Source organism: Homalodisca vitripennis, chromosome 5 (assembly GCF_021130785.1).
Source record: "Homalodisca vitripennis isolate AUS2020 chromosome 5, UT_GWSS_2.1, whole genome shotgun sequence".
Taxonomy (NCBI): Eukaryota; Metazoa; Arthropoda; class Insecta; order Hemiptera; family Cicadellidae; genus Homalodisca; species Homalodisca vitripennis.
The window spans coordinates 92,399,154-92,426,454 of NC_060211.1; the positions used below are offsets into that span (position 1 = coordinate 92,399,154).

The 27,301-nt window shown below is 32.2% G+C and overlaps 1 protein-coding gene across 2 annotated transcripts in view; it reads right to left on the reverse strand.

The window, feature by feature from the left end:
* Positions 1-27,301, reverse strand: part of LOC124362516 (eukaryotic translation initiation factor 4 gamma 2) — a 92,685-nt gene that overhangs the window by 18,144 nt on the left and 47,240 nt on the right. The window contains exons 1-7 of one of the 2 annotated variants that reach the window (XM_046817091.1): positions 16,655-16,824; positions 12,616-12,736; positions 12,316-12,424; positions 6,152-6,262; positions 5,012-5,269; positions 4,490-4,660; positions 2,783-2,944 (exon numbers count right to left, since the gene is read on the reverse strand). In XM_046817091.1, the coding sequence (XP_046673047.1) occupies positions 2,783-2,944; positions 4,490-4,660; positions 5,012-5,269; positions 6,152-6,262; positions 12,316-12,424; positions 12,616-12,736; positions 16,655-16,685 (963 nt within the window). In that variant the 5' untranslated portion in view covers positions 16,686-16,824. Of the gene's footprint in view, positions 1-2,782; positions 2,945-4,489; positions 4,661-5,011; positions 5,270-6,151; positions 6,263-12,315; positions 12,425-12,615; positions 12,737-16,654; positions 16,825-27,301 lie in introns of those variants that run through there. The other variant, XM_046817092.1, reaches the window with a different exon arrangement.

The following is a 27,301-nucleotide window of genomic DNA, read 5'->3' on the forward strand; positions in this document are numbered from 1 at the left end:
TTCTTCGTATATTGGATATTAAGACAGATATATATATATATATATATATATATATATAATAAACACTGAATCGCAAAAAGTACTTGCTCCGCCGGGAGTCGAACCCGGATCTCTCACTTGCCGGGTGAATGTGCTACCATTACACCACAGAGCGCTTACTTTTTCCGATTCAATTATTTTGTATTTGGCCGTATCTGTCACATATGAGTTTAAATAAGCAAACTAAATAACATATGATCGAAAGACCAAATACCTGCTTTACAAACGACTTTTATTTACATTAAATTGTATATTATATGAAATTGATGTAACTGTAAAGGGCTACTATAACTATTAAATCGAAAAAATAAATGTAGTACACTTTAAATACATTTTTTTATCTACCAACTTGTATTTCAACAGTTATGCCATGATCAGGGTAGTTAAGCTCAAGTACACTACATACAAAAATTGTCTGCTACTAACAGTTTTCATAATGGCTACAGGTGATTTGAAATATTTTCAAACAGTTTAAGTTGAATATTGTTTGTAGATAAAGGCGTATATTAATATCCTTGAATTAATAATATTTCTTCTATAAAATGAAAGTATACAGAGGTAAAGATTCAATTCTTAAAATGTAACAATTTTCACTGAACATCTCCAAATTTCTTTAAAATATAGTGGTATTATTCGATGAATTTTATGTTATTGCGGCCTCCTAAGGTGTAAGAGGAAGATATTATTTGGATACAATTTTACTTACATCGTTCTTGGGCTTGAAAAACTGAGAATTTGGACTTAAAATAAAAGTATTTTAAGAGTGCAGATAACTACATATTGTCCTAGTTTTAAGAGGTTTTGTATGTTTAAATGTGGGGAGCTTACTATTGAGATATGACAAGTAATTCAAAACAAATTATCAATGACAGGAAAGACAATTTTAATATTATTTAGTTATCAGTTTAGTTGCTATCAATGTTGGCCTACACCACTCATACAACCTATGATTATATAACATGTCTGTAATCCAGCACTAAATATAAATTGACCATGATGATCTGTTCTTAGAATAGAAAGGGTCTTACAATATGAAACATTATTTACCTAGTTAACCCTTTCAGGACCAGGAGCAAATGTGAGATGTTGCAAAATTTTTTCACATCTCATATCCCCTTGTGACTAGCCAAAAGTGCCAGGCTAAAATTGGCGATTTTGCAGTCTCTTAGATTAAAATTTATAAGTTTTCAAAAAAAATTAGAGAATGACCTAAAAGTTGCACCAAATTACTCGTATAGATATATACTATCAACAAAAAAATATAGATGTAGTTTTAAGTAATATAAAATTTAAAAAAAAAATTAATAGATTCAGATTAATGTAATCTGTTTTAATAGATTACATAAAAAAATTTATTTTTTATTTTTTTTGCAAATAACTAATAAAGGAAAAATAATTTTACTGTGGGAAGCTACTTTATTATATTTTACATTTAGAAAAGAACAACCATAAAAAATTTTGTGTTATTTCTCTCATAAATAAATTTTTTATGACACATTTTGTATAAATACCCATAATTGTACTTTGCATCATTTTGTAAGTGTTAAAGCAACTGACTCTTACACTGCAAGAAACTTAAAATAAATATTCACATTATGGATGAACCGGTAAAAAGATAATTGTAGGATCCATAAACAGTTTCAATACAGTTAAAAAACACTATTTACCAAGAAATATTTACACAATTTTATTTGAAATTTCTTCACACTTTTTCTATTTTACAAATGTAATATTTACAATTTCACTCCTGTGAGGTCCCAAATTGTCAGTCATTGTAACTACTACACACAATAGCTAAGCACGTAACAACTAAAACTACTAATATTTACAACCACAAAATAAAATAATGAAGAAGAATCCAGCATACAATAATACGATTACAACAAAGCACAAAGAATTAACAACGAAAGATCAAGTCAGCTGATAATGTCACGTGACAATTACGAAATAGAAATGCATAGAACTTCAAAATAAAAATTATATTCATATTAATTATCTACAAATATACTAGGGAATAAAAAAACATAAAACTTTAATCATTTGACGTCGTATTTATTTAAGAAAACGATGAATATCAAGAGACAATATATTGCCGCCTGGCGCTTTTCGCATATGTCACCGACGGCAATATTTTGTCGCCTGGCCTGGAAAGGGTTAATGAGCCCTCAGTGTTAGTAACTTTGCACGGCACCCACTTGTCTCGACAAGTTCAATTGTGTCTTGCAATATGAATGATCATGTACCTGGTTGGTGGGCATTGGGTCCTCAGTGTTAGTGACCTTACACGACACCCACTTGTCTCGACAAGTTCGATTGTGTCTTGCAATATGAATGATCATGTACCTGGTTGATGGGCATTGGGTCCTCAGTGTTAGTGACCTTACACGACACCCACTTGTCTTGACAAGTTCGATTGTGTCTTGCAATATGAATGATCATGTACCTGGTTGATGGGCATTGGGTCCTCAGTGTTAGTGACCTTACACGACACCCACTTGTCTCGACAAGTTCGATTGTGTCTTGCAATATGAATGATCATGTATCTGGTTGATGGGCATTGGGTCCTCAGTGTTAGTGACCTTACACGACACCCACTTGTCTCGACAAGTTCGATTGTGTCTTGCAATATGAATGATCATGTACCTGGTTGATGGGCATTGGGTCCTCAGTGTTAGTGACCTTACACGACACCCACTTGTCTTGACAAGTTCGATTGTGTCTTGCAATATGAATGATCATGTACCTGGTTGATGGGCATTGGGCCCTCAGTGCTAGTGGCCTTGCGCGGCACCCACTTGTCTCGACGCAGTTCGATTGTGTCTTGCAACATGAAGCGGATACGAGAAGGCAACTCGTTGTTCTTCGCAAGCTTCTCCATACGCTTGAAGTATTGCTCCATCAGTTTCTGTAATCATAACATTGTTTTTACTTTTGTACTATATCTTATAATACCTAAATTTTAATTCCATTTATGTCAATACTTCCAAAATTGTATCCAAGTGTTTCAAAATATGTATCCTACATATACAAATTCTTTAATGAACATAGAAAAATTACTAGTGCTGTAGAACGTTTATAAACAATCTCAATACATTCAATGTGATGAAAATTCATGTTATGAACAATTTTTAATGGCAAAAAGGCAAGAAGCTACATTTTAAAATGCAATATTTCAGAGTAAACAATTTATCTAATGAAAATAATCATGTAATATTTAACAGCCTTGAATTCTCAAAATCGTTTTGTTTATCAGTTTGTTACTGAATAAATTGGTGATGTTTTACTTGTCTAAGTATTATTTTAACCCATTAACTGTCATTTTTTAAACTTCAATGGAAAAATTGTTCGTACTTTGATTAGTTATGATGCCTTTAAGTAAATAAATTACGTAAAAATTTACGTAAATAAACGTATAGGCTATATATATATATATATATATATATATATATATATATATATATATATATATATCAATAATGAGCATTTTATTATAAACCATTTTTCTTCCAGTTACACGTTCTAAAATCAGACATAAGAACATTTTTTTGAACCCCTTACCATAATGCAAGTTTTACAATAATGTAATTTTTTCAGTATATGTCGGTATGGAAAATAAGTCAATACATAAAATTTGTGGCCTTGTAACCTTTTTTTACTTTGAGGACACAAAATTAAAATAAGGGAGGCGCAAAGGTCCTTTTAGGACTAAGCACGGAGACAAACTGTCCTTTTCCCTCAGGAAGGAAAAAACCTTTTTATCTTCTGTTTTACAGTTAAGTTTAGAAGAAGTAGAAGTTTTTACATTGATGTAAACCAGTCTGGGAAATATTTAAGATTTACTGAACTGGCCACTCGATTTAGAAATTTGTTTTAAATCCTGTATGCGTACTTTATAATAATGTCACAAAAGAGTTGCAGGTATGAAAATAATGGTGTTATGGAGAAAATTATGTTAAAGGATTACATGTTCTACTGTACGAGGTGGTATCAGAAAGTTCCCGGACCATACTCACTATTTTTACTGGATGTAACTGTACAAGCCGGCGTGCCAGTAGCCTCAGACGCGATAGCCACTGTGTCATTATGCAGAGTTTCATTGTTGTCAGTGATTATTTTATGCCTAAAAGTTGTGCTTTGTTGTGTTTTATCATTACATAGCAATTTATGTGATTTGAATGTACTTCAAAAGCTTCTTGAAGCATTGCTTAAGTTTCCGTTGGTGATTTCTTAAGCTCAAAGCAAAACTTGATACAAGCCAGTTACTTGAATTTATCAGCAATCTCAAAAATCGCTACGTAATAATAACGCAACAAAGCAGAACTTGCAGACATAACCTAACCACTCACAACGAAACTCTGCACAATGACTCAGTGGCTATTGTGGTAGTTGCATAAAGGATATATTACAGGTGAATATAAAGGATACAAAATTGTACAAGATGAATACTCACTGCTCCCATGTCTGTGTCCAGATTGCGACCACAGGTTCTCATTATCTGACAGAGGCACTCCAGATCCTCTGCCATGGGCTTGTTGCGATGTGTGGTGCCCAACAACTGCTGAATACATCTGTGCAGGATCCCTTCCGCCAAGATCTCCAGTTTTCCAAGTTCTCCGATAAACTACAATCCAACACAATTTATTACAGAGCGAAATGAGTATGACTCCTGGGCTTATAGTGATGGAGCCATTATACAACTAGTTACCCAACTTACTGCAGCTATACACATTACGTAAAATATAAATTTATCTTTCAAATGATTTAAGATTTAATACTTGATTAATGATTATAATTAATTCGTAAGAATGGTTCATTATCAGTTATTTACTCAATTAAGTATTTCAAGAAATAAATCTTATAACTTGGGTACCTGAATGAAATAAAAATCTTGTATCTGTATTAGTTACGCTTAGAGTAAATCAAGATTCTTAATCGTAAAGAGAACTAAAAGCAACAAGGTAAGTGTTTCTACCTTAATGTTGCCCAGCATCTTGCGTTTGGCATTCTGTTTTCGCTCCTCATCTTCAGGGGACAAGATTGCGTCATCAGGATAGGCTTCGGACGCGTGCGAACGATTCTCAAACTCTGTCTTGCACTTGTTTAGTAGCAACACACGGAATGTGCAAGGGCTGGATGGAGGGTCAAAGTTGGGTGCTTCTTCGGTCAGGCGCTTGCACAGCTGTGCGTACATAGAACTGTACTTCGGTTCATCTAGCGCCTTTTCAAAGATCTGCAAAAGATACATGATATAATTGTATATGGATATAAATACATTTATTACAAAGTACAGAATTAAATCAACCAATTTATACTAAAATTCTTATGTGCATGTGTGTTTCTGTGTATTACCAATTATACCAAACTTTTTCATGGAGATTGTTAGGATCTCTCGTTAAAAAATTATATTCCTATTCTGAAAACCCCACCAGGCTATGTTCCGAAGCTGTGAAACATTTCATCAAGTTGCATTACAGTAAACAAATATTATTAATTGAAAGACTTTTAAATCTAATAAACTGTTCAGTGTAAACATTGTTTTACAACAGCACAACAACATGTTTAATTAATTTAATCATATTTTCACTGTGTTTATATTTAGTCTTAGAAGCATAGAGTAAGGATAAATTTAAAGACTACTATACAACTAATATTAGTTGTCTTTTGACAGAGATAGGATTATCAATCAGTGTATGGATGTATTTTTACTTTATCGAAGAAACAAGGTCAAATCAAATATGGCACAAAAAACTAAAACCAGAATGGCTAGAATGGCAATAAATATACACTTTTTGACTTTATTGATCATGGCTAACTCAACATTGGCATCGATTATATAATTCACTCCAACCAGAAATGATCATACATGTGCAAAAACTACAGAATTGCGTGCAAAGCCTGCTAGTTTACAATATAATTCAAAAATAAACAGAAACTACAAAATATAATTGATAACTAAGTATAAATTTACATTTCTACAGACTACTAAATAATATTAATAGTTTTACTTGTATTAAAATTTTCAATCACAAGCGATGTTACACTGCTTACATATGCTGAATATTTGAGAAATTTATGCCAGCAATTGGTAACAATGATGATGAACAAAGCTTACCAAAAAAATGACACCTTTGAGAATAACACTGGAGTTGAGTTCTGTTTGCAGCAAGTCATCACTCAGCTTCTGGAACTTCTCCGGAGTGAGCTTGTTGAGAATGCCCCGCACCTACAACAAAATCATTATCATAGAAATCGAGAACATTGCAAAAATATTATAACTATTACTACAATATGTGGATAGTACATTCAGAATTGTCTGGCCACTGGTAGGAAATTACTAAAGACCCAGATTTGTTATTAACACAAATAAGACGAGCGGGAGATCTATCAAGGCAAGCCCACTAAATAAATTACAGCAAATGATCTATTGCCGCTTTCTTGTACTACAACATATTTTGCTATTATTTGACCAATATACATTTAGTATTTGTAGAATATATATTGTCTGATGGCATTGCTTGGTCATTTCCTTATGATTACTCTATGCTAAAATATTGCAAGAGCTGTTGTTATTCTTGTTTATTCTTAAAAAGTCGTTTAAATATCTTAATATACTTGAATCAAATTGTATTTGAACAAAAATGCTACAAAATATACCTTACAGGCTCGGTCCCTTTGTCACAATAAAAATAACTGATAAAAATATTACACCCTACAATTTGCAAAACTTTTATTAGTCCTAAAAGGTACCGTACCAACAACCATCTTGGTTTTAGCCCCATGAGAACAATGTTAACCTTAAAAAACTTTTACTCTCTTATTTTTAGTAAAGTTAAGTTACAGGAAATGTCATATTTGAAGATATACTTAATATGTATCCATATGTATTTTATATTGTTCTGTTTTTTACCGCCAGAAATAAACTTCTTGACAGTTTTGTACGTTCTTATTTAAATACTTGAATAGTATACACTTACTACGAGAAAAACTAAAAACCATTTTAATGTTTATATCTTTAAAATAGATACCTCTCACAACTCCTATATATTACGTAACCAATGGTTATGTAAATGTTAACTATAATGTGTAGATGGGAGGCCCAGCAACACTGTGGAATATTGTGTAGCCAGAAATAACAAAAATATGAATACATGTGTGGATAAATAAGCCCAATTAGGCTGGATCATTAGACCTAAATATCAATATAAATCTAATAAATATAATTAACAAAATTATCAAATTTATTTCATGGGAGTTTGATAGAAGTTGAATGAAAAATGTATCAATCACAACTTCTGCTCAACTCATGAAGAGCAAAACAGAATGGATGAGAGAAGTTAATGTTGGGCAATTAAGTAACACTCGATCTTACGCAAGAAAGGTGCTGCCAAATCGCCCCAAGACCCAATTTTAGAAATAGAAAATACTGGTCCAAAACACAAAATTCAATAACTAATGATTTACTTACTTTAAATACATTATTATCAGAAGGTAATGTTTTATCAATTGTGTTTTAAGCACTTCAATATTATCAGTTTATTATGGATATCAAATACAGCTTGTAACATTCTTTTGATCTCACTATTACAATATGTACTAACTCCAACTTACAAATTGGTTTTTTCCAAAATTCTTATGTATGGTAAATAAAAATATCAAATCTTAACAACAATTAGATATGTCACATTAAAACCTAATTTTATTAAGAGATAATAATCCCTTCTATGTATAATAAATAAAAATATCCTAACTTACAACAATTTTACATATTTCAGATTAAAACCTACTTTTATTGAGAGATAATAATCCCTTCTATGTATTATTAAAAAAACAAAACTTAACAATTAGATACGTCAGATAAAAACCTACCTTCTTTTGTTGAGGCAAAATAATCACTTGTATAATATTTATTAACTCTTGAATCAATAATAAGTTCCAAATATACTTAAAACTAAAGATATAGGAAAATAAATCTTAAACCTAACATAAAAAGTGGAAAACAATATTGTTTTCCAAATATATAGAAGGCTTTATATAAATTTAAAATTTTCCATTTATAAATTTAGCTATACATGATTTGACAAAGAATAGGAATCCTATGGATATTAATTGTCGTAATTAGGAGAAAAGAATGTTTGAAGACCTGGTAGATATAGGCCCATTCTTGCTTAAGTAATGAGTAAAAAAATTTTTAAATACCTCGAATCATTATTTGTAAAAAGTAATTCTTAAAGCATTTTTAAGACAGATTTGAAGTAAAATATATATATTTATAGTGTACCAATCGTAACTTCTGCCAGACTTATATGAAGCAAGGCAGAATGGGTGATGGTGTTTACTATAAGGCAATAATGCAACCCTGTATCAAATGAAATAGATACAGGGTCTCAAATTGCCTTTTATTTTTAATTATGTGTTTTAGGTTTCTTGAAGGATATTCAAAAAACAATATCAATCAAATAACAAATCTGACATACCAACACACTAAGCAAGCATTTGCAATATCTTTTTTTAAGTTTCTCATCCAGTGTATCTGTTTAAATTGTTGCATATGAAAAAATGTCACAGCACTAACTGATTAATAATATCTTCTCAATTGGTTCACCACCTGCTACCTAATTTAGCAATCGAGAAACATATAAAACTACACTGTATACTGATAATAATAGTACAGTTTGATTATTCTTTTCCACGTCATCTTTTACAAACAATCTTGAATATATATATATATATATATATATATATATATATATATATATATATATATATATATATATATGTAATACATAACAACAAAGTTTATATGGCTAATTTGCAACATTATGAGATTAAAATAAATCTTCTGTACCAATCATAACTTCTGCCAGACTAATATGAAGCAAGGCAGAATGGGAGATGGTGTTTACTATAAGGCAATAATGCAACCCTGTATCAAATGAAATAGATACAGGGTCTCAAATTGCCTTTTATTTTTAGTAATGTGTTTTAGGTTTCTTGAAGGATATTCAAAAAACCATATCAATCAAATAACAAATCTGACATACCAACACACTCAAGCAAGTATTTGCAATATATTTTTTTGTTTTCTCATCAAGTTTATTTGTTTAAATTGTTGCTTATGAAAAAATGTCACAGCACTAATTGATTAATAATATCTTCTTAATTGGTTCACCACCTCCTACCTAATTTAGCTATAAAGAAACATACAAAACTACACTGTATACTGATAATAATAGTACAGTCATTCTTTTCCCCGTCATCTTTTACAAACAATCTTGAATATATATATATATATATATATATATATATATATATATATATATGTAATACATAACAACAAAGTTTATATGGCTAATTTGCAACATTATGAGATTAAAATAAATCTTCTGTACCAATCATAACTTCTGCCAGACTAATATGAAGCAAGGCAGAATGGGAGATGGTGTTTACTATAAGGCAATAATGCAACCCTGTATCAAATGAAATAGATACAGGGTCTCAAATTGCCTTTTATTTTTAATTATGTGTTTTAGGTTTCTTGAAGGATATTCAAAAACAATATCAATCAAATAACCAATCTGACATACCAACACACTAAGCAAGCATTTGCAATATCTTTTTTTATTTTCTCATTAAGTTTATCTGTTTAAATTGTTGCCTATGAAAAAATGTCACAGCACTAATTGATTAATAATATTGTCTTAATTGGTTCAGAACTTCTTACTTGATTTAGCAACCAAGAAACATACATAACTACACTGTATACTGATAATAATACAGTTTAATTCTTTTCCACATCAATTTTTACAAACCATCTTGAATATATATGTGAAATACATAACAACAAAGTTTACATGGCTAATTTGCAACATTATGAGATTAAAATAAATGTTCTGTACCAATCATAACTTCTGCCAGACTAATATGAAGCAGGGCAGAATGGGTGATGGTGTTTACTATAAGGCAATAATGCAATCCTGTATCAAATTAAATAGATACAGGGTCTCAAATTGCCTTTTATTATTTTTAAATTGAGTTTGAGGTTATAACAATTTAAATTGAATACAGATGTATGATTTGTGTAACTAGCGGAACTAAGCTACTTATTACTTGATGAGACTTGTTGCTGCTGTTAGCAATTCAGTTATAGAATTAAATTGCATGATTTATGAGAAAAAGGGAATCATTATTATTTTTAAAGAACAAATCAAACATACGGGTCATTTTCAAATTGAGAACTAATATCATTCCCAGGCTAATATCATTTTATTAAATTAACAAATAAAAATTATAATAGGTTAAGGATTAACAAAAGTATGCTAAGTAGTTAGATAGACCCATTTAAAAATAAAATGATAATTAGTTATTGTCCAATAAATGTTATAACTCTCATTTTGTCCCCTCGCTGACTGTCCCCAACAGTTGCCATGAGAATGTCTCTACAAATCTACAATATAAATCTCTATTCTTCAATTGTAATACAAGGAGTAAGTCATCTTCCAATTATAATCTCTTTGACCACAACCTGTGAATAAATCAATATTATTTCTAAATAAAGGATATTTTGCGTTTTTTTCATGTCCCCAGAACTATCTCTAAGACAACAACCTTTTTTCCAATACCACAAAAACACGAATTCAATTCCAGCGTTCCCTGTCTTGTGTGTTATGAGTTGTGGATATTCCGCGTTACAGGTTAATATTGTTCTTGTTCGACAAATTCGTAAAATCTTCTTTTAAAACCCAATCCAGGTAATTATTTATTTGCGTATATTAATTAGATGTCTACTCGCCGACGGTAATGTAACAACGTATTTCTTGAACAATTGCGTTCATATTATCGGTGTTGTGAGCCGTTACGGAATCGGACATAACCTCATAATCTTACCGGGTCTAACTAAGTGCGTTGTTGAATTAGCGGAAATCCTCGACAGAATGTCTCCTCGCAGACGATTACTTTTTTGCACATTGAAACGTAAATAATGGAAAAAAAGAGTTGTGTTTGTAATTTCGATTAAACAAAACATCTAATAAACAACGTCAAGTAAGTTTTGATTTTACTTATATTTTATTTTGGTGTTTTTTTTTTAAATCGTTCTGATTATTTTATTTTTCTCATTTGAGCATACTTTTTTCTAATAAAATACCTTCAATTCTTGAAAATTATGAAAATTTCTTATATATTCATCTTACTGATGACAGTGACTAATAAGATAATATAAATTTTGTGGTTTAACTTTTTAATTAAACCTTAAAATAAATTTTTTAATACTGTCGGCGAGGAGACATAATTTCAGGTGTCTCCAACTTCAAATATAAAAAAAATATATAAACTGTAAAAATTAAGCTCTGATACTTCAGTAACTGTTACTATGATAACTATGGAGCACTGCTGTTGTGTTTTGAAATATTTTTAATTTTTTTTTTTTTTTTTTTTTACTACATCATATTTGCTCTCAATCTGAAAATGACCCATACCCTGTTTGACATGGCTGTTTTAGTTACCAAAATCTAGTTCTCAACATTAGATTCTAATGCTTCACACCCCCACACCCCAAGGGATCACTACAGACACAAGTTATAATGGGTAGCTGATTCCAAATATACTTTAACTTCAAACATTTACAATAGACATCTTCATGAGAGTTCTTGTTATTCAAGGACTGCTGCACACAGTACAATCTAAATGTAGTTTTATTTATTAATTTTTGCGCGAATTATGTCTGAGATAAAATGTAATAAATTGCTTTTTGTTTATACAAAATCATCTATATCACACGAAGAAAACACTAAGAAAATTAAAAGTACTCGCAGAATATTTATTATGATGGTAAAGAGATTAATTGAATGTATAAATTTTAAAAAACTTATAAAAAATAAATCCATTCATAACAAAAATAAAAAATTTCTATTGAAGAACATGGATGTTATTTATAATCATAACGCTTTAGTTAAAAAAATGTTACCTTTCTTAGATGAATTAAAAACTACCTATGTTTTGCGACTATACATTACTAAACATAGTCAGAAGTTTATGAAACACCCTATAAGGTTCACTCTCCTCAAAAAAATCTACAATTATGACTCAATTTTTTTGTTCTTGGGTCACAACCTTCTTAGTACTGTCCCAATGTCTACTACATATCAGCCTTTCTTATGATCCGTACAACACACATATCAGCATTTCTTATGATCCGTACAACACAAATATCAGCCTTTCTTATGATCAGTACACAACACAACACAATAAGAAAGACACACAATATTGGAGGCCACTCACCTTGCGGAAGACTTGATCATGTCTGTTTTCAGGGGTTTGTGCATCGCGTCTGACAGTTGAAGGAGGAACCCAACGTCTTTTGGTGGATTGCAGGGAGCGAGAATCGTCCCTGAAAAATAAGTAAACCGTTTAAGAACAACAACTTATAAAATTAATAGAATTTCCCTCTTAAACGATAGGGATCTTAATGATACGCAAATTTTCTTTGCATGTATAAAATACTTCTGTCAATATATGAATGAGGAGCGATTCATGATATGAAAATGATTTAAGAGGATACTGATGATACAAACAACCCACCTTCCTCCCGAGACACGAGAAGCACCCCCCGGTCCTCTGGGGCCGTCCGTTGTGTCTTGTGTGTCTCTGACCACACGACAAACTGGGCTTATTTTGTTTGTCTCACAAATGGAGAGGGGAGCTGAAACAAAATAATAAATTAACTTAGAAACAATGTTCCAATTTTTAATAATTAACTAGATTGGGCATACTTTAAATTTAAACACAGTGTCACTGAAAACACGAGGTGAAAACATAATGAAATTTGAAAACAGTAAAACCTTTCCCCTGTAAGTACATGATCGTCTGTGCAGTAGCCTGTACATTATATTGAAACAACTTCTCAATTACCATTTAATTGACGTTGTAAACATAAATCCATAACATTAATACAGCATGTAAACCACTGTTTTACTTATGAGTATTATATAATTTATATATATATATATATATATATATATATATATATATAAAATAAAGAAAAATTCAAAGTTTGTTGATAAAAACCATATACTCAATACCATAAACCATACACTTAAAAAACCATATACTTTATTATTTTATAATATTTGGCTCACAAATATCTATTTATTTTAGGTAAATTTAATTCTTATGATTGGCCTCTAAACATCAATTGTTGTAAGGACGTGTCTTTTTTCTTTTTGCAATTTCTGTGCAAGTAAATATAACATAACCTTTTAAATTCATAGTACTCGGAAGAGGTTAAAATACGAATAGGTAATGTTAATAACATGTGTGAGACAGTTATGGTTAAATAACTTATTTTTAACCAAAATCAGATAAAAATGTAAGTGCAAAAGTGCTTAATATAAATGTTACAGAACCTTCATTTTTAACCCTAGAAGTAGTAGTCCGCAGATTTCTGGGAAGAAATGCTACATATAATTGTAAATGTTGTATGTCCAACACATATATATAGGTGATTGTTTATATATAATACAAAGAAGAACCCAACTACATGTAATGCGTACCAATCGGTTTCATTGGGTATTCTTTTATTTAATTTACACTGTTTGTTATTTAATTTTAAGAGGAAAGTGTTCCATAACAAACTTCAGTTGAATAACTAAATTATAATGAGTGTATAAATACCCTGTTTATTATAAATATAACCCGAGATATTAAAATACCTTCACAGAGTTAATTTGATAAGAGTATTAAGTTATTACCTTTGTTTTACTAAATATAGCTTAAATTAGAAACATATTGCGCTACTGAAGAAAAATATTAAGCAAAAGATCTTGTCTTGGTCTTGTGTTATTATAATTTCTTGAAAAAGCCTAGATTGTAATATATTAATTTGTGATATCGTTAGATTATGTGGTTGGCTCAGAATTACAGCAACTTGGCCCTGTTTTAAGTCTGAAGTATGTGAGAATTTTTCCATGCATCTTCTTACCTTCCCTGACAAAAAGAAACAATTGTTACTTGTTTGAAATCTTCAAAGACACAAAAGCAGGCAACCAATAAATAGCAATAGCCTATGCTTACAAACACACATGTAAAACTACATCCTTCCTCTTTAAATGAACTACAAAACGAAATCCATCAGAAATTGTAAAACAATATATGAAATTGCACATAAAACATGAGCTAGGTACATAAAATCATATCTGAAAAAGAATAAACTCAAAAATGACACAAAACCGCAAAGAGTAACGACAAAAACCTTCAATACGATCTGTAGACCCACAATTCCACTTTTCCCATTACTTTTTATTGTACTCATTACTTCTTAATTGCTCCCAAATTAGCTAATATTTTTTCCGTCTACTTAAACCCTCCTCAAAAAAAGCCTAGATCTATTCTTAGTTTACATCCCCGACTATCAACCTAAAAGTAAGTTAGGAAATTGTTAGGCTAACAGTTGTTTTCGATCATCTTAGGCGATGTGAATAAAGTAAGAAACAATCTGAAAATTAATAAATTAATAAAAATACATAATAGTAGTATTATTCCTACAATTATTAGCCTAATATTTAAATTTTTATAAAATGCACAATAATTATTAGTCAGAAACTTCTGAATGGACATGGAATTTAACTTCAACCCTATACACAAATGTTGGCACCTCCAACTTGTAAGCTTCTTTTTTAAAATGCTTTCTATCTGTGACAGGAGAGATGAACTTTGCACTGTTGTTAACAGTAATAAAATGATAACAGGATCATGATTGGTAATGAAGTAATATAAACAAATATATTCCACTTTCCTTGTTAATGTGATAGCTTATTTGATACAAATAAAAAAATAATTTTTGTTAAAATTAGTTTTACCTAAAGATAAGATGACTCATTAGTTCTTAAGATATTAATAAAAACCATTTGCTAGTCTAGGCTTATTTTTCATGTAATAATTTTAACAGATTATTTAGGGGCAAATTTTACCAAGGTAGGACAGAGTACAATAAGTGTACCTGGATTTTATATTGTTTAATACAATCATCGATACCTCATTGAAAAACAGAACTATCAACGTATATCAATACTAAATTAGTAACATGTTTCAAATTAATAGAATAGTTTAAACAATTATGTAATATCATAAATAATAAAGGAACCACAACCATTAATCAAACGATAAAATTAAGACAGGTGACAGGAAAAATGTCATTTAAATAGCCTAGTAAAGAAAATGTAACAACAAAATGAACATCTTAAACCGAGAAAGCCTCAGTAAATAATCTGTGTGTTATTTGGTTTAGTTTTCTAAAGTTAAATATCTTTTTTATTTAAAATAAGTTATTTATAAAACAAATGGTGTTTGGAATATGAAAATGTATAGGTACACAGTTGGTACTGAGGATTTAGTTGCTATTGAAATTGATTACTATTGGTAGATTATATCGATGTGTATAATAATTAAATATACCTAGTTAGATAATTTTTATTTGAAAACTGGGCCAACTTACCTATTGTACTTTAATCCCCAGGTATGATGCTTTTTATAAAAAATAGCCTATTTAAGTTACAGGTTAAGCTATATTTTATTAATCTCCTGAGTATTTGCGTATAGTATAACAATCTTGGCATTACAAAATATTAATTTGTAAAATATCACCACATTTATAGGACATGTTACTAAAACAGTTAAAAGCCTAAATAGAGCTTAAAATTTCACACTTATCTTGCTTACAGGAGTTTCATCAAACTCATTATCTATCATAAATGTTAAGCAATAACCATATGAATGATGATCATAATTAACAGGCAAAGTAACAGGCTATGTAAGGTAGCTACAAACCCAACAAAAAACCATTAAGCCTACAAGGCTAAATAGTAATGATACAAAATTGATATTGATATAATTGAGTCTATCTTAAGGAGTTTTGATTTAAAGTGAGTTAAATATGGTTTAACTTAAGTATCTTTTTTTTAGCACATTTTATTGGGTCTAATCCAGAACTTTACCAATGGATGGTTTGCAACTGATGTACTAGGGTAGCATGAAATACGATCTTTTAAGTAATTTGTTACCTATGTATGTATACAATGAGATAAGCCCATGGTTCAACACTTAAAAGAACTCCCATTTACATGCAAATATTGCTCGACGAGGAGGATTTTCCCACAGATCGAGGTCATTCACCTTTCACATTACAAAAACCCAAATTCATAAAAATACTCACATGGTTGGATTTTCAATAACTAGAATCACTATCTTTCACTTTTAGACACAACGAAAGTTAAAATAGGAGATGGAGAAATCGCACAGCACTGTAAATTAGCACAATCACAAAGGAGAGTTCACTGGCAGTTCACAGCATGAGAGAGCGAGTGACGAGCAGACGCCATTTTGTAGTATGGTGACGGTAGCGTACGGGATGATCACGATGTCTAACCTCTAGACGCTGATCGATAAAATGACGTCGGCTGCTCCTGATAAAAAAGCTGCTCAAAGTTCGTTATGTAATCGTATGATATGAGCATACGACTAAATTGAAATTACCATGTGATTTTTACATAACGAAATCATCAACGACTAATGGAAATATAAGAGCTTAATGTAAAATAAAATGAAATGAAGCAAAATTACTTACTTTCTGCATAACCTGAGTTGAGATATTTCATAAATGTAAGTTTAAACAAAGTTTGACTGAATAAAGTATTGGTAGTGTGGTGGGGTTTGTGTGTAAATGGGAAGTAAAGTAACAGCTACGGTTGTCGGACTTCAGCCGACCACGGACCACCACACACACACAGACACAATTCAAAACTAAAGGAGAGGGGATAGATGAATCACCCCCTCCCTAACATTCCGACCGGTCCCCTTCCCCCTCCGCAAACCATGGGCAAGGTCGTTCACGTTCATCCACAAAGGAAATGATCCCCACCTGTTCTGTTCGGAAGGATTTTCAACAAAATAACGGGTATTCAAAATTGGCGAAAACTAGTGTAAATTTTGTCCAGAGCCCGAATACACGTAATCAAATATTCTGAATTACAACGATATTTTTACTTTTGGATAAGGAAAAGAAAGAAGAGTTGTGGGCGAACCAAGCAAGGCTAGGATCGATGAAGTCAAGGTTCTAAAACGAAGTTCAATGTTTTGTACCAAGGTCTTACCGACCAACGATCTTTTTACAGTGCCTACAACTGACTTCTTCCCGACCAAGTGGATACACAATAACTTTATTGGAAAAATCGCATACTGAAGAAAAGCTTAACCACTTCAAAATAAATTTAAGCATATATATTGCATTTATAAATACCTAATAATTCATAGACAAATGAAACGGCGTTGTTGTGTAATGCTAACCATTCCCGCCCTCCAAGCGACAAATCGGGTTTCGAGTTCCGGTGGGTGGAGTATTGTTTGTTTATTACATGTTATATTCATATTTAATTAGGCTATTGCCACTTATACAAATGTAGTAATGAATATTTATATATAACACAAAATGTTTTAACAGCGTTAGGAATTCATATTTCTCGAGGAGTATCCTGTGGCAGTGCTTACCGTCAGCATGACGTCAGAAAGGTATTGCCAACCTTACGGCGAAACTAGACGGTGATGTCATTCCAGATCGCAGCAACCTACACGTCCGCCTTACGCTGCATGGGCTTATCACTGTTATATATACGAAATGTATTTGCATATTTATTATCCCCTGATTACAATGCACGTTGAGATATTTCAATGCAATTTTTTATATGAACCTATATTTAATTCAAACATCTTAATTAAAAAATTTTGTTCTATTAACTGTGTAAATTTATTTGTTACCTTAAATAAAATATTGCAAACTTTTACTTGCAAACGGATTGAAATAATCAATGACAATAAAAATAATACATAATTGCATGATTACTATATTCCGGGACAGTGGCCATCGTAACGTTGATAAAATTTTAAGATTTTGCTGTAAATAGAAAGAAAGAAGAAAGTAAACAAGGAATCATAGAACCTGCCATTGCTATACATCAGGACTATACAAGATTAAACAGAGAATAAATATGAGAGAGGAAGGAAGGTAGATATATACGGAACAATTAATTTGCATTACTCATACATAATACATTTCCTGGTAAATAAAACACAATGAATTTTATTTCTCAGGTGATCAATGTCAATCAATGTATTATGGTTCCAGGTAGTGTCCGTAATTATCACCTATTTTGTTAGTTCCGAGTTCGAGACACCTATCAGCTGGCTGCAGCATAATGGAAAGGGAAGAGCAGGGGCTGCCAAAGAGCATTATCGATTTTAGAAGACTTTATTCCGTTGGGCGGATCCAAGAATACCGGACACCGGATGTTGGGGTCTGAGACACCTTATACCTAACGAATGCACGGACAAAGACAACATGTATTTAGCGTATTTCAGATACAGTGAAAACGACTTTTAAAGAATTGTCTTGCTACTTTGATGAAAGACATTCAGGACATTTGAAGCAATTGAGTTTTCCGTGTTTTTCTCTCGTCCGCATCTGAGTGAATGCTGTTTTGACACTAAGCTTGATTGCTTGTTTGTTTGAATAATGTTGACCAAAATTCGGAGAATTCTTGAACTGATTTCATTAAGCAAACGAATGAAGTTTCTTCTACCATCATAATAGTGTGGAGCGTACGAAGATGAATAATCAAACCATAAATCAATTACTTTCCCTGACCTTCTAAGAATTGTGATCAACTCTAGAACCACGTAAGCATGTGTTTACATATGCGGGTGGAGGGGAGGGATTTCAGCGAGAGGTTGACACAACTTTAGTGATTAGTTCGAGAACAAGAACAAGAAAAAAAGGTTCATATAAACGTATATTTCTTGCTACATTGCTGTGAATTTATGTTTTTAAACCAATCTCAAAAAAATTGTTAATGCGTATAACACCAAACTTAGCTACTCGCCAAAGGGATATTAGCATAGGCTATATCTATATTAAAAAAGAATTTCTTGGATTTTTGTATAAGGTGATTTTAGATATCTGATAATATTATTTTTATACATATTTGATATTAATCCGACAATGTGATCTGCCCTACGGGCTTTAAAATTTCTATCGTTAATCTTTTGAAATTGTTAGTTTAAATCACCCGATTACTAAAACACACACAATGGTTGTTATACAGCTATTTTCAATCAAATGACCAACTTAATATCATCTGTCTGGTTTAAAAAAATTCGTTATTGAAAATGCAAAACAAGTGAATATGCCAAGGGGTTTACTCTAGTCAAAATTTCTATTTTTTGCCAGTTTTCTATTTCATTATTGAGCTATTTAAAACTTTACGAAACAAAAAATCTCAAAAACCCCCATCCGATAAAACATTTAGAATAATACTGATTGTTTGCGAATGTAATGTCAAATCCCACGGTATTCTATTTGTATAAATTGGAAGAAAAATAAAAGTGCTATTTTATTTAGTAATAAAATAGCACTTATTACTAAACACCTAATACTAACCTAATACTAAACACCGGCTATTTTAGTATTAGGTGTTTAGTCTTTCTTGTGGAAAGAAAGGAGGCTACTGTTAGATCCAAGTGCCGATTTGTTATAGTTATCCGTTTTTAGCTTCATTACATTAAACGTTTAATCAACATAATAAGATGTTTCTATCTACATAACAATGGAAATTACAAAACGAGTTTAAACAATATTATAATATCATTCGATTTGTCATTAATTTTTATCAAATATTTCGTAAGAATGAGTTATTATATAATACATAGTTAATTTTTTGACAGTCTTTTTGGTTAGCTTGTCGTAAATGCCAAATTCATATTAACAGTTGTTGTAATATGATTTTAGAAATAAAACATGAATATACCGACACTAAGCGAAGGCAGAGAAGAACCCCCGTATGAACGCCTTTGCTTGTTTGTGTCTACCACCAATTTTTTTTTCTATACCAAACTCGGCCTGATTATGCATGCCCGGATTCAGCAATTTCTAGTTGCATATACCTATACAGTTATATTACAGTAAACAATATCATATTTGTTTCACACACAGAAAGACAAACTGTATGATCACAACAAAACTACAAACGGTCACCGTAAGCCGTTTTCACAACTTAATTTAATTTTCACTATATTGTTTAACAATTTCTCGTATCAAAAATCCCAGGAAATAAAAAAGACTGAAATCACAACAGAAAATGCATTCAGTGAAGTCTACGTGATAATTTAGTTCGCACTCTGATCGGTGATAACATAACTCAATTATGTGCAGAACGATTAAGCAGAATTAATTATTTACATTATCTGGCTGAATAAGATTAAACTCACATTAAGTACTATAAATTCGAGGAGACAATGAACGGTTCACAACTCATTTAACCAATGACCTAAATTTCGCTCCGACAAACTAGGGCATCAAAAGCTGTACGATCTATATTCATGACTCATTAGTTCAAAATACACACAATCACTGACAAATATTTTACTTCTGTATCCGTGTCAATGCGATAATGCTAACGTTAGAGCGTCATAGTTGCGCACACGAGAACACCGCGATACCCTGAGTCACGTGATCGCCGCGACGCGACGTACTCACTGTAGCCTACTCGTCGAAGTAGGCTACAGCTGTTCGGTAAATAACTGACATCGTAATAAACACGGCGACACTATAAAGTTTAGTGTGAACAAATTACAACTTGTTTGCGTGCGCGAGGCAACTTAGACAAAATGTAACTGACATGAACTGTGTTATAAAGTTTAGTAATAAATAAAAACAAATAAAATCAAAACACAAGCCCTCGGTTAGCAGTGCCGAGATACCCATTGTGCGAAGCGCGTCCCGAGGAAGATGCCTGAAATAGCTTTGGGGAAACGAGGCCGCGTGGCCAATTAAAGGGAATTTTGGCAGAGGAAAGTTGTAAAGAGCTTTCAGATGGACAAAGAGGAAGGGCCGTGGAGCCATAGCGACAACCTGGTCGCCTTTGTTCGTTGTGTACAACCTGTCAATCATCCGACGTTTGTTCACTTGGGAACCTACAGTTGCTGACAATGGAACTCACGAAGTTCGAGCAATCATTTGTCTCGCTAACACTGGCCTGTCTGTACTCCATGTATCTGTGTATCGTGCTACAATATGTCCCGGTAACTATAATTAAAAAAACGATTAATCAACGCATACTGGATTACGTTCTATAAATGTTATTGACGTTTAAGAACAACAACGTAACCTCCGACATAATTAATACTGTGCTCATTACGTTTCAGTAATGCTCGTGAAAGCCATTGTAATTGTTGAATGGAATTAAACTGCTAATTAGAGCAATATTCGTTAACAACGCTCTAGTAGCAGGTGACCCTAATCCCTTGCATATTGGATACAGCCACCAAGGGATCCCTGGGATCAAAAGTTAAAGAAACCGTCGGAATTAAAATAAACATTTGAATGATTGATTGCGTGTATTCTTTACTGACCGCCTATTTCATACTGGATTGTTGTTACGGCTCATAAAATGTTGCTTCTTATAGAAAAAGTCTAACAGCATTCAAATTTTAATAGACTATAGAAAGAATTAAATTGTGATCTTGATTCAAAAAAAAAAAGCCAGATCTAACAGCATAACGTGTTTGTTCTTACGGAAATTTACCAGTGAAAACGCCAAGAAAGTTCTAGTGCGTATGGAAATACTTTTCAGTATGAGTGATTTCACAAATTGTGGAGAAATTAAAAATTGCGTCTTTCATATATTCGAATTTATACAGGACTGCAATGGTTACGTTCCTTTTTAAAAAGATTGATAAGAGAAAATAAGTTTTGGTCGGATTAACATGTTAATACTGTATTTCAAAGAACATTGAACGAAATGGGCTAGATATTAAACAAGTACACTTATTATTTTCCAAGACTAAGTAGTTCCAGTTGGTTTTGTAGCACAGAACCTGTATACAACCTAGATTGCACAACACACTTGCGGTGACGTCATTGTCCCTGGTGACTCACAGATGGGCCAATCACGTGACCCTACTACGTGGCCAAGACTAGACGTCACCGACGCGACGGTCGACCCGAGAGCAACATGACTAAATACTATAGTGTGCGTTACTGTAGTGTACACAAATCATTATATGCCATGAGATTCGATTGATACACTCGTAATGATAGTGCATACAAAATTATTAAAACATTTATAACGATTCAGTCGTATAAAATGAATACCATGTACAATAAAGCCGTGGTATTCTTACCAATTTCATGTTTAAACTATCAACAATATTATATTAATAGTAGTGACTGACTACGGTGCAGGGACAGTGGGACATTGAGGACGTGGAATATAAAATCCGCGAGAGTACCCAAATGGTAATCATACATACGGTACTAAAACTAGTACAAATAATGCAACCTGGACTACTGAATACGTGTTTAGTTTAGCGTTCTAACTGGCTATATTATCTATGGGAGGAAAACTGTTTTGTCTTCTCCAAAACTAAGTGAAATTCAAAGTACAATAGAAACAATTAAAATCCAAAATATGTGGATCGAGTCATGAAATACTAGTCCGAAATATCAACATAACCATTAACGTCAAACCATTAACGCAATAATCCGATGATGTTGCATAGACCTGTAAAATTTGTAAATGGACATGTGAAAACAAGCTTTATAAGGGCAAACCGTATATAAAATGATCCTACCCACTCTGGACTTTAGTTAAAGTTATGGCAATAATCGAATACTTTTCTGAAGATTTTACTATGGTCAATAAAAGTACTTCCGCCCATCAAACGGAACAGAACTCACTACACTCAATAAACCACACCTGGGTCGTATCAAATACCATAATTTATTAAAACTTAACTAGTGTATGCCTTCTTGTAGAAATAAACTGATATTAGGTTGGTTAGAGAGTGTAGTAAACTGAACCATATTCTCACATAAGACTAACATTGGAGCTTTGGAAAGAGTGTAAGAGCTCGAAATTGATATAAAATATGTGCCATAATAATATGAAGAATTTTAGATATCTAATATCGTCGTAAAACAATTATAAAATCCTTTTATGAAAAATAGAATATCAATCTCATCTCATCCATGTCAAATACCACACTTTATGAAATGGGAGAAAATAATAATTTAATGTTTAGTTTAAGGAATAAGTGGCTATCAGCCACAAAATCCACAAGTTAGTAATAGTGCGGTTTGAGATAAGTGTGTAATTGATTTGGTGAAATATTCGTTAGTTTTATTGACACCTACAGCGGCTGTGACGATATCAACTCTTTTAAGTAAAAACACAAATGGAGCTCATATGGAGAAAAAGGAGAACAATGGCTTGGTTGCAGTGGCGGATTTAGGAGAGAGGCTGTGGGTGCCATAGCCCACTCGAAGACTTAGGAAAGTATTTAAAAATTCCTTAATCCTCTCTTCTTATGAACATAAAAATAAATTTAACTCCACTTTATGAACTAGACTTTGAATATGAGTAACGTTTCGTCTAGACAATTCCATTTGATGTTGTATTGGAACGTAAAATTGTCCGCTATAATACAATGATAACGGTAAATAACGCTCAGTTGGCCCGCTATGGAAATCATGACTGGAGCCGCCCCTGTTTGCAAGGCCATCATCACTTGGTTGGAAGCATGACTAAGGCACGGCAGTGACTGGTGATATCTTCAGCAATCACGTGATGATTTGCGGATGTATGATTGGAGCATTTTTAACCTAAAAGATTAGATTTTGCCGCACTCCATTGCCTACGCTTCGATTACTCTCCCCACTCCGCTGCGTGATACAGTTTCAAGTTTCTCCAGATTAATTAGGAAAAATCAACATTTTTATGTAAAGGGATTTCTTTCGCATTAAGTCGACCTCAGCACTCACGAGCTACATAATATATTTTGTCAGGTACATATAAACTCATTAGCCTTCCCCTAACTCCTACAAAATTATTAAATTACAATATTAGTACACTTTGATTAAATATTGTATCGTTTGTAAGTATTTACAGAGTTACTTTAAAATTTATGAAATTGATTTTGTTTAATACTAGTAGAAAAGATATAGGTCTCGTATAGAGAATGAAACAAAAGTTTCTTCTTAAATGGTCATTCTGGTAATTGCGACCACTAAGGTAGGTTTCCAGTACTATACACGAAGAGCTTATGAAAGAAGAAATATTCAATTTTAATAATTTAATACCCTGACAATCAACTACAACATTTAGAGCTTTGTTAGATGCCGTTAGGAAGAGTACGTTGGTGGATTCACGACATAATAGGCATAACTATGTGTGAAAGTTCTGAATAATACAGTTTGTCGACGATATTAAAGCGTTTCAACAATAAATGTGATTATATGAACCGTCACTTCTGTTGTAAAATCAGTACAGTTGTAAGATATTAGATATTTCTTGTGAAGACGTTCTTCCAATAGCGAGTATTGTGGACGAAGTGACACAATCTCATATCTACACGCCTATTCATCGTCACTTATTTATTTGTTTACATACGTTTGTCTGTGCACGTCAACAAGTTGTTATCCATTCTATCTTAAACTAAGCTTACAATAATAAAATATACACTGAAAATAATATTATAATTCTTAGAATTGTCCACAACTGAATTTATATGTTAAAATTTTACACTGCTGATTTCACATAGCGTTTTTACTAAAATGTCACTTGCAGATTGAACAAAACCCTATTACGCTGCAAAATCAAACGTTTTGTTTGCATCTGTAAAATGTAAGACCAGATACCTGAGAGAATGTATTGTAAGCTGTTTTTTTATATTTGTATAATATAAGATATATAGGAGCAAACTGTTGCACTTGACACAAGGATTCTAGAATACCTATCTTCTGTTTAGCTGTACGATGCTAATAAGAGATTGAATGATTTTATGCTGCCTAATCGTGTTTTGTGTAATACAATAACACAGGAGTTTATTTCACTATTGCTACTTGCAGCTATTTCAAAAGGGCAATTTATCTAGATTATTATAACGTTATTACATTACAAATCATTCCTTAACATAACATCGTTCAAATCCTGAGTAAATCGTCCTTTGAAATCGGGGTGACACTATGGTTTTCTACTAAAAAAAGGCTTAAATGAGATATAACTCGACCTAGGCTTACACTTGGAATTTGTAAGACCTGCGTAAGCTGTTGTCCCATATTGGTAAAAACGTGAAATATATCAAATGTTAGATACGATGGCAAATACATCGCTGCAAAGTATAACATATTATGACGAGTATTTTTGGAATCATAAACGTATTGCAGATTTTTGCCCAACCACGAGTCAATACAAAATAAAAATTATAATTAGTTTATGGGTTTTTGGATCCTGGGAATCATGATCTATAGTAATACATAAAACAATTCCAACATTATCCGTCATGAAGGTGACTGCAATAGGCACAGTTCTATGAATTCTACCTAACAGACAAACTCGTAATAACAAATGCACAACAACAATTTCTTTATATTTCAGACTTCACAGGAAAAAGGTATTCTGGATGACTTGTACATGTCAAATAATACAATAATAATCTGTAGTATCGACCGGCCTTGGCACGGCAGAGTTCATTGTTTGGCCACTAAGAACCTGGCCGGGCAGGTGTCACTTCTTGTCCGCGACTCGCGGCTGCCAACTTATTCTACGTCATTCGCTCTGGATCTGGCACGTGCTCCTCTCTCTCTCTCTCTCTACCTACTCACTGAGTACAGATTGAGAAATGAAACTTCATTTCTAAGATGCAGATAGTCACAACAGGGGAAAAACTGTTAGTGAATAATCTTTCAAATTGCTTGAAAAGTTCCAATAACATGAGTCCCAGTTTAAAACACTGTACGAAACCATCGATATAATAACAAGTGTAGGTTCTTTTCTGTTCCAACCTTCTATCTCGTATTACAGTCTGGTAAACGAGAACCCTGATCAACTGAAGTTTGCAATGGTTTTTTTTTCTTAAAGCGAGAACATGTACACCAAAAACATTCCAAAATATTAAAGTAGCTACAAATTGATATAGGCTAGGTACTAATAAATTTGTACATTGACCTAAATGCTGTAAACATATTTTACTCCAACAAAGATATATTTTTTATATTTTTAATACAATGATTAAACTCATATTGCACAAGTAAAAACACACGATTTTTACTAAGTCGTTAGAGTACAGGATTTTTATCTTAGGGCCTAGAGGTTTGGTGATGGGCAGACTGAAATATTAAAAACTAGCCAGCTAAACCTAACAGCATTTTCAACTCAGTCGTCCAGAATATTATGCCAAATGAAGTGAACTGCAGGACTCCTGGGACCTTTTCATTCCCCTTATGTTGACATCACAGTATATACCTCTCCCATACCACCACGTTCCCGTTGGACATTCCACGACAATATTATACAGTGTCTACCAAGTTACACAGAATTAAAAATATTGAGGTTATTATATATAATGTACAGTAGACCTCAGGATTGGTTTTAAGTGACTCATAAACAACAAGGGACATGCACTAATGACAGTGATAATCAACATTATTACGGTTATTATAGATTACAGTAGACCTCAAGCCCAAAGAAACTTTTAACGACAGGAAGTGAAAGTTTAAATTTGTACATACCAATTGAGTAGAAAAAAAGAAATATATATTTTATTTATAATAATTAATGAAAATTATGTTATTACAAGTTATACTCATTTACAACGACGTTTGTTCGTACGTGTATTGATATCTCGTAAAATTTCAAAACAGCTGGCGTACAAAGTATATGATAAGATAACGGAAATCCAAATCGTATACACGATAACTTGCACCATTAAGATATATGTTTTTGGAAACGTATTAATATGACAATTTATATCGTATTTCACATCATAGAGCCTAAAGAATTCAAGATTGGAAATGCCTTAGATATTACACTAAAAGGCAACAAAATATAAACACATTGTTAAGTCGGTAAACTTCCTCATTGACAAAGTAGTACATTATGAGGTAAAGAAACACAAGTCCTACCTTGTTAAGTTTACTTTTCTGTATTGAGTGCCTTTTGTAGATATATTGTTCTGCCACAAGATAAAGTATATTACGTTAGTCTCTGCAGAATATCTCGTTGTTTACTAACAATAATCAACATACACTATATCACATGTTGGCTGAATCATGAACTTCCTCTCTAGAAATCTACAACTCGCGTTTCCACGAACAATTATAGCAAACTGTTACTTTCCTGTTAACTCACTTCCTTCGGCAGAAATCTACGCTTCAACCAGGATA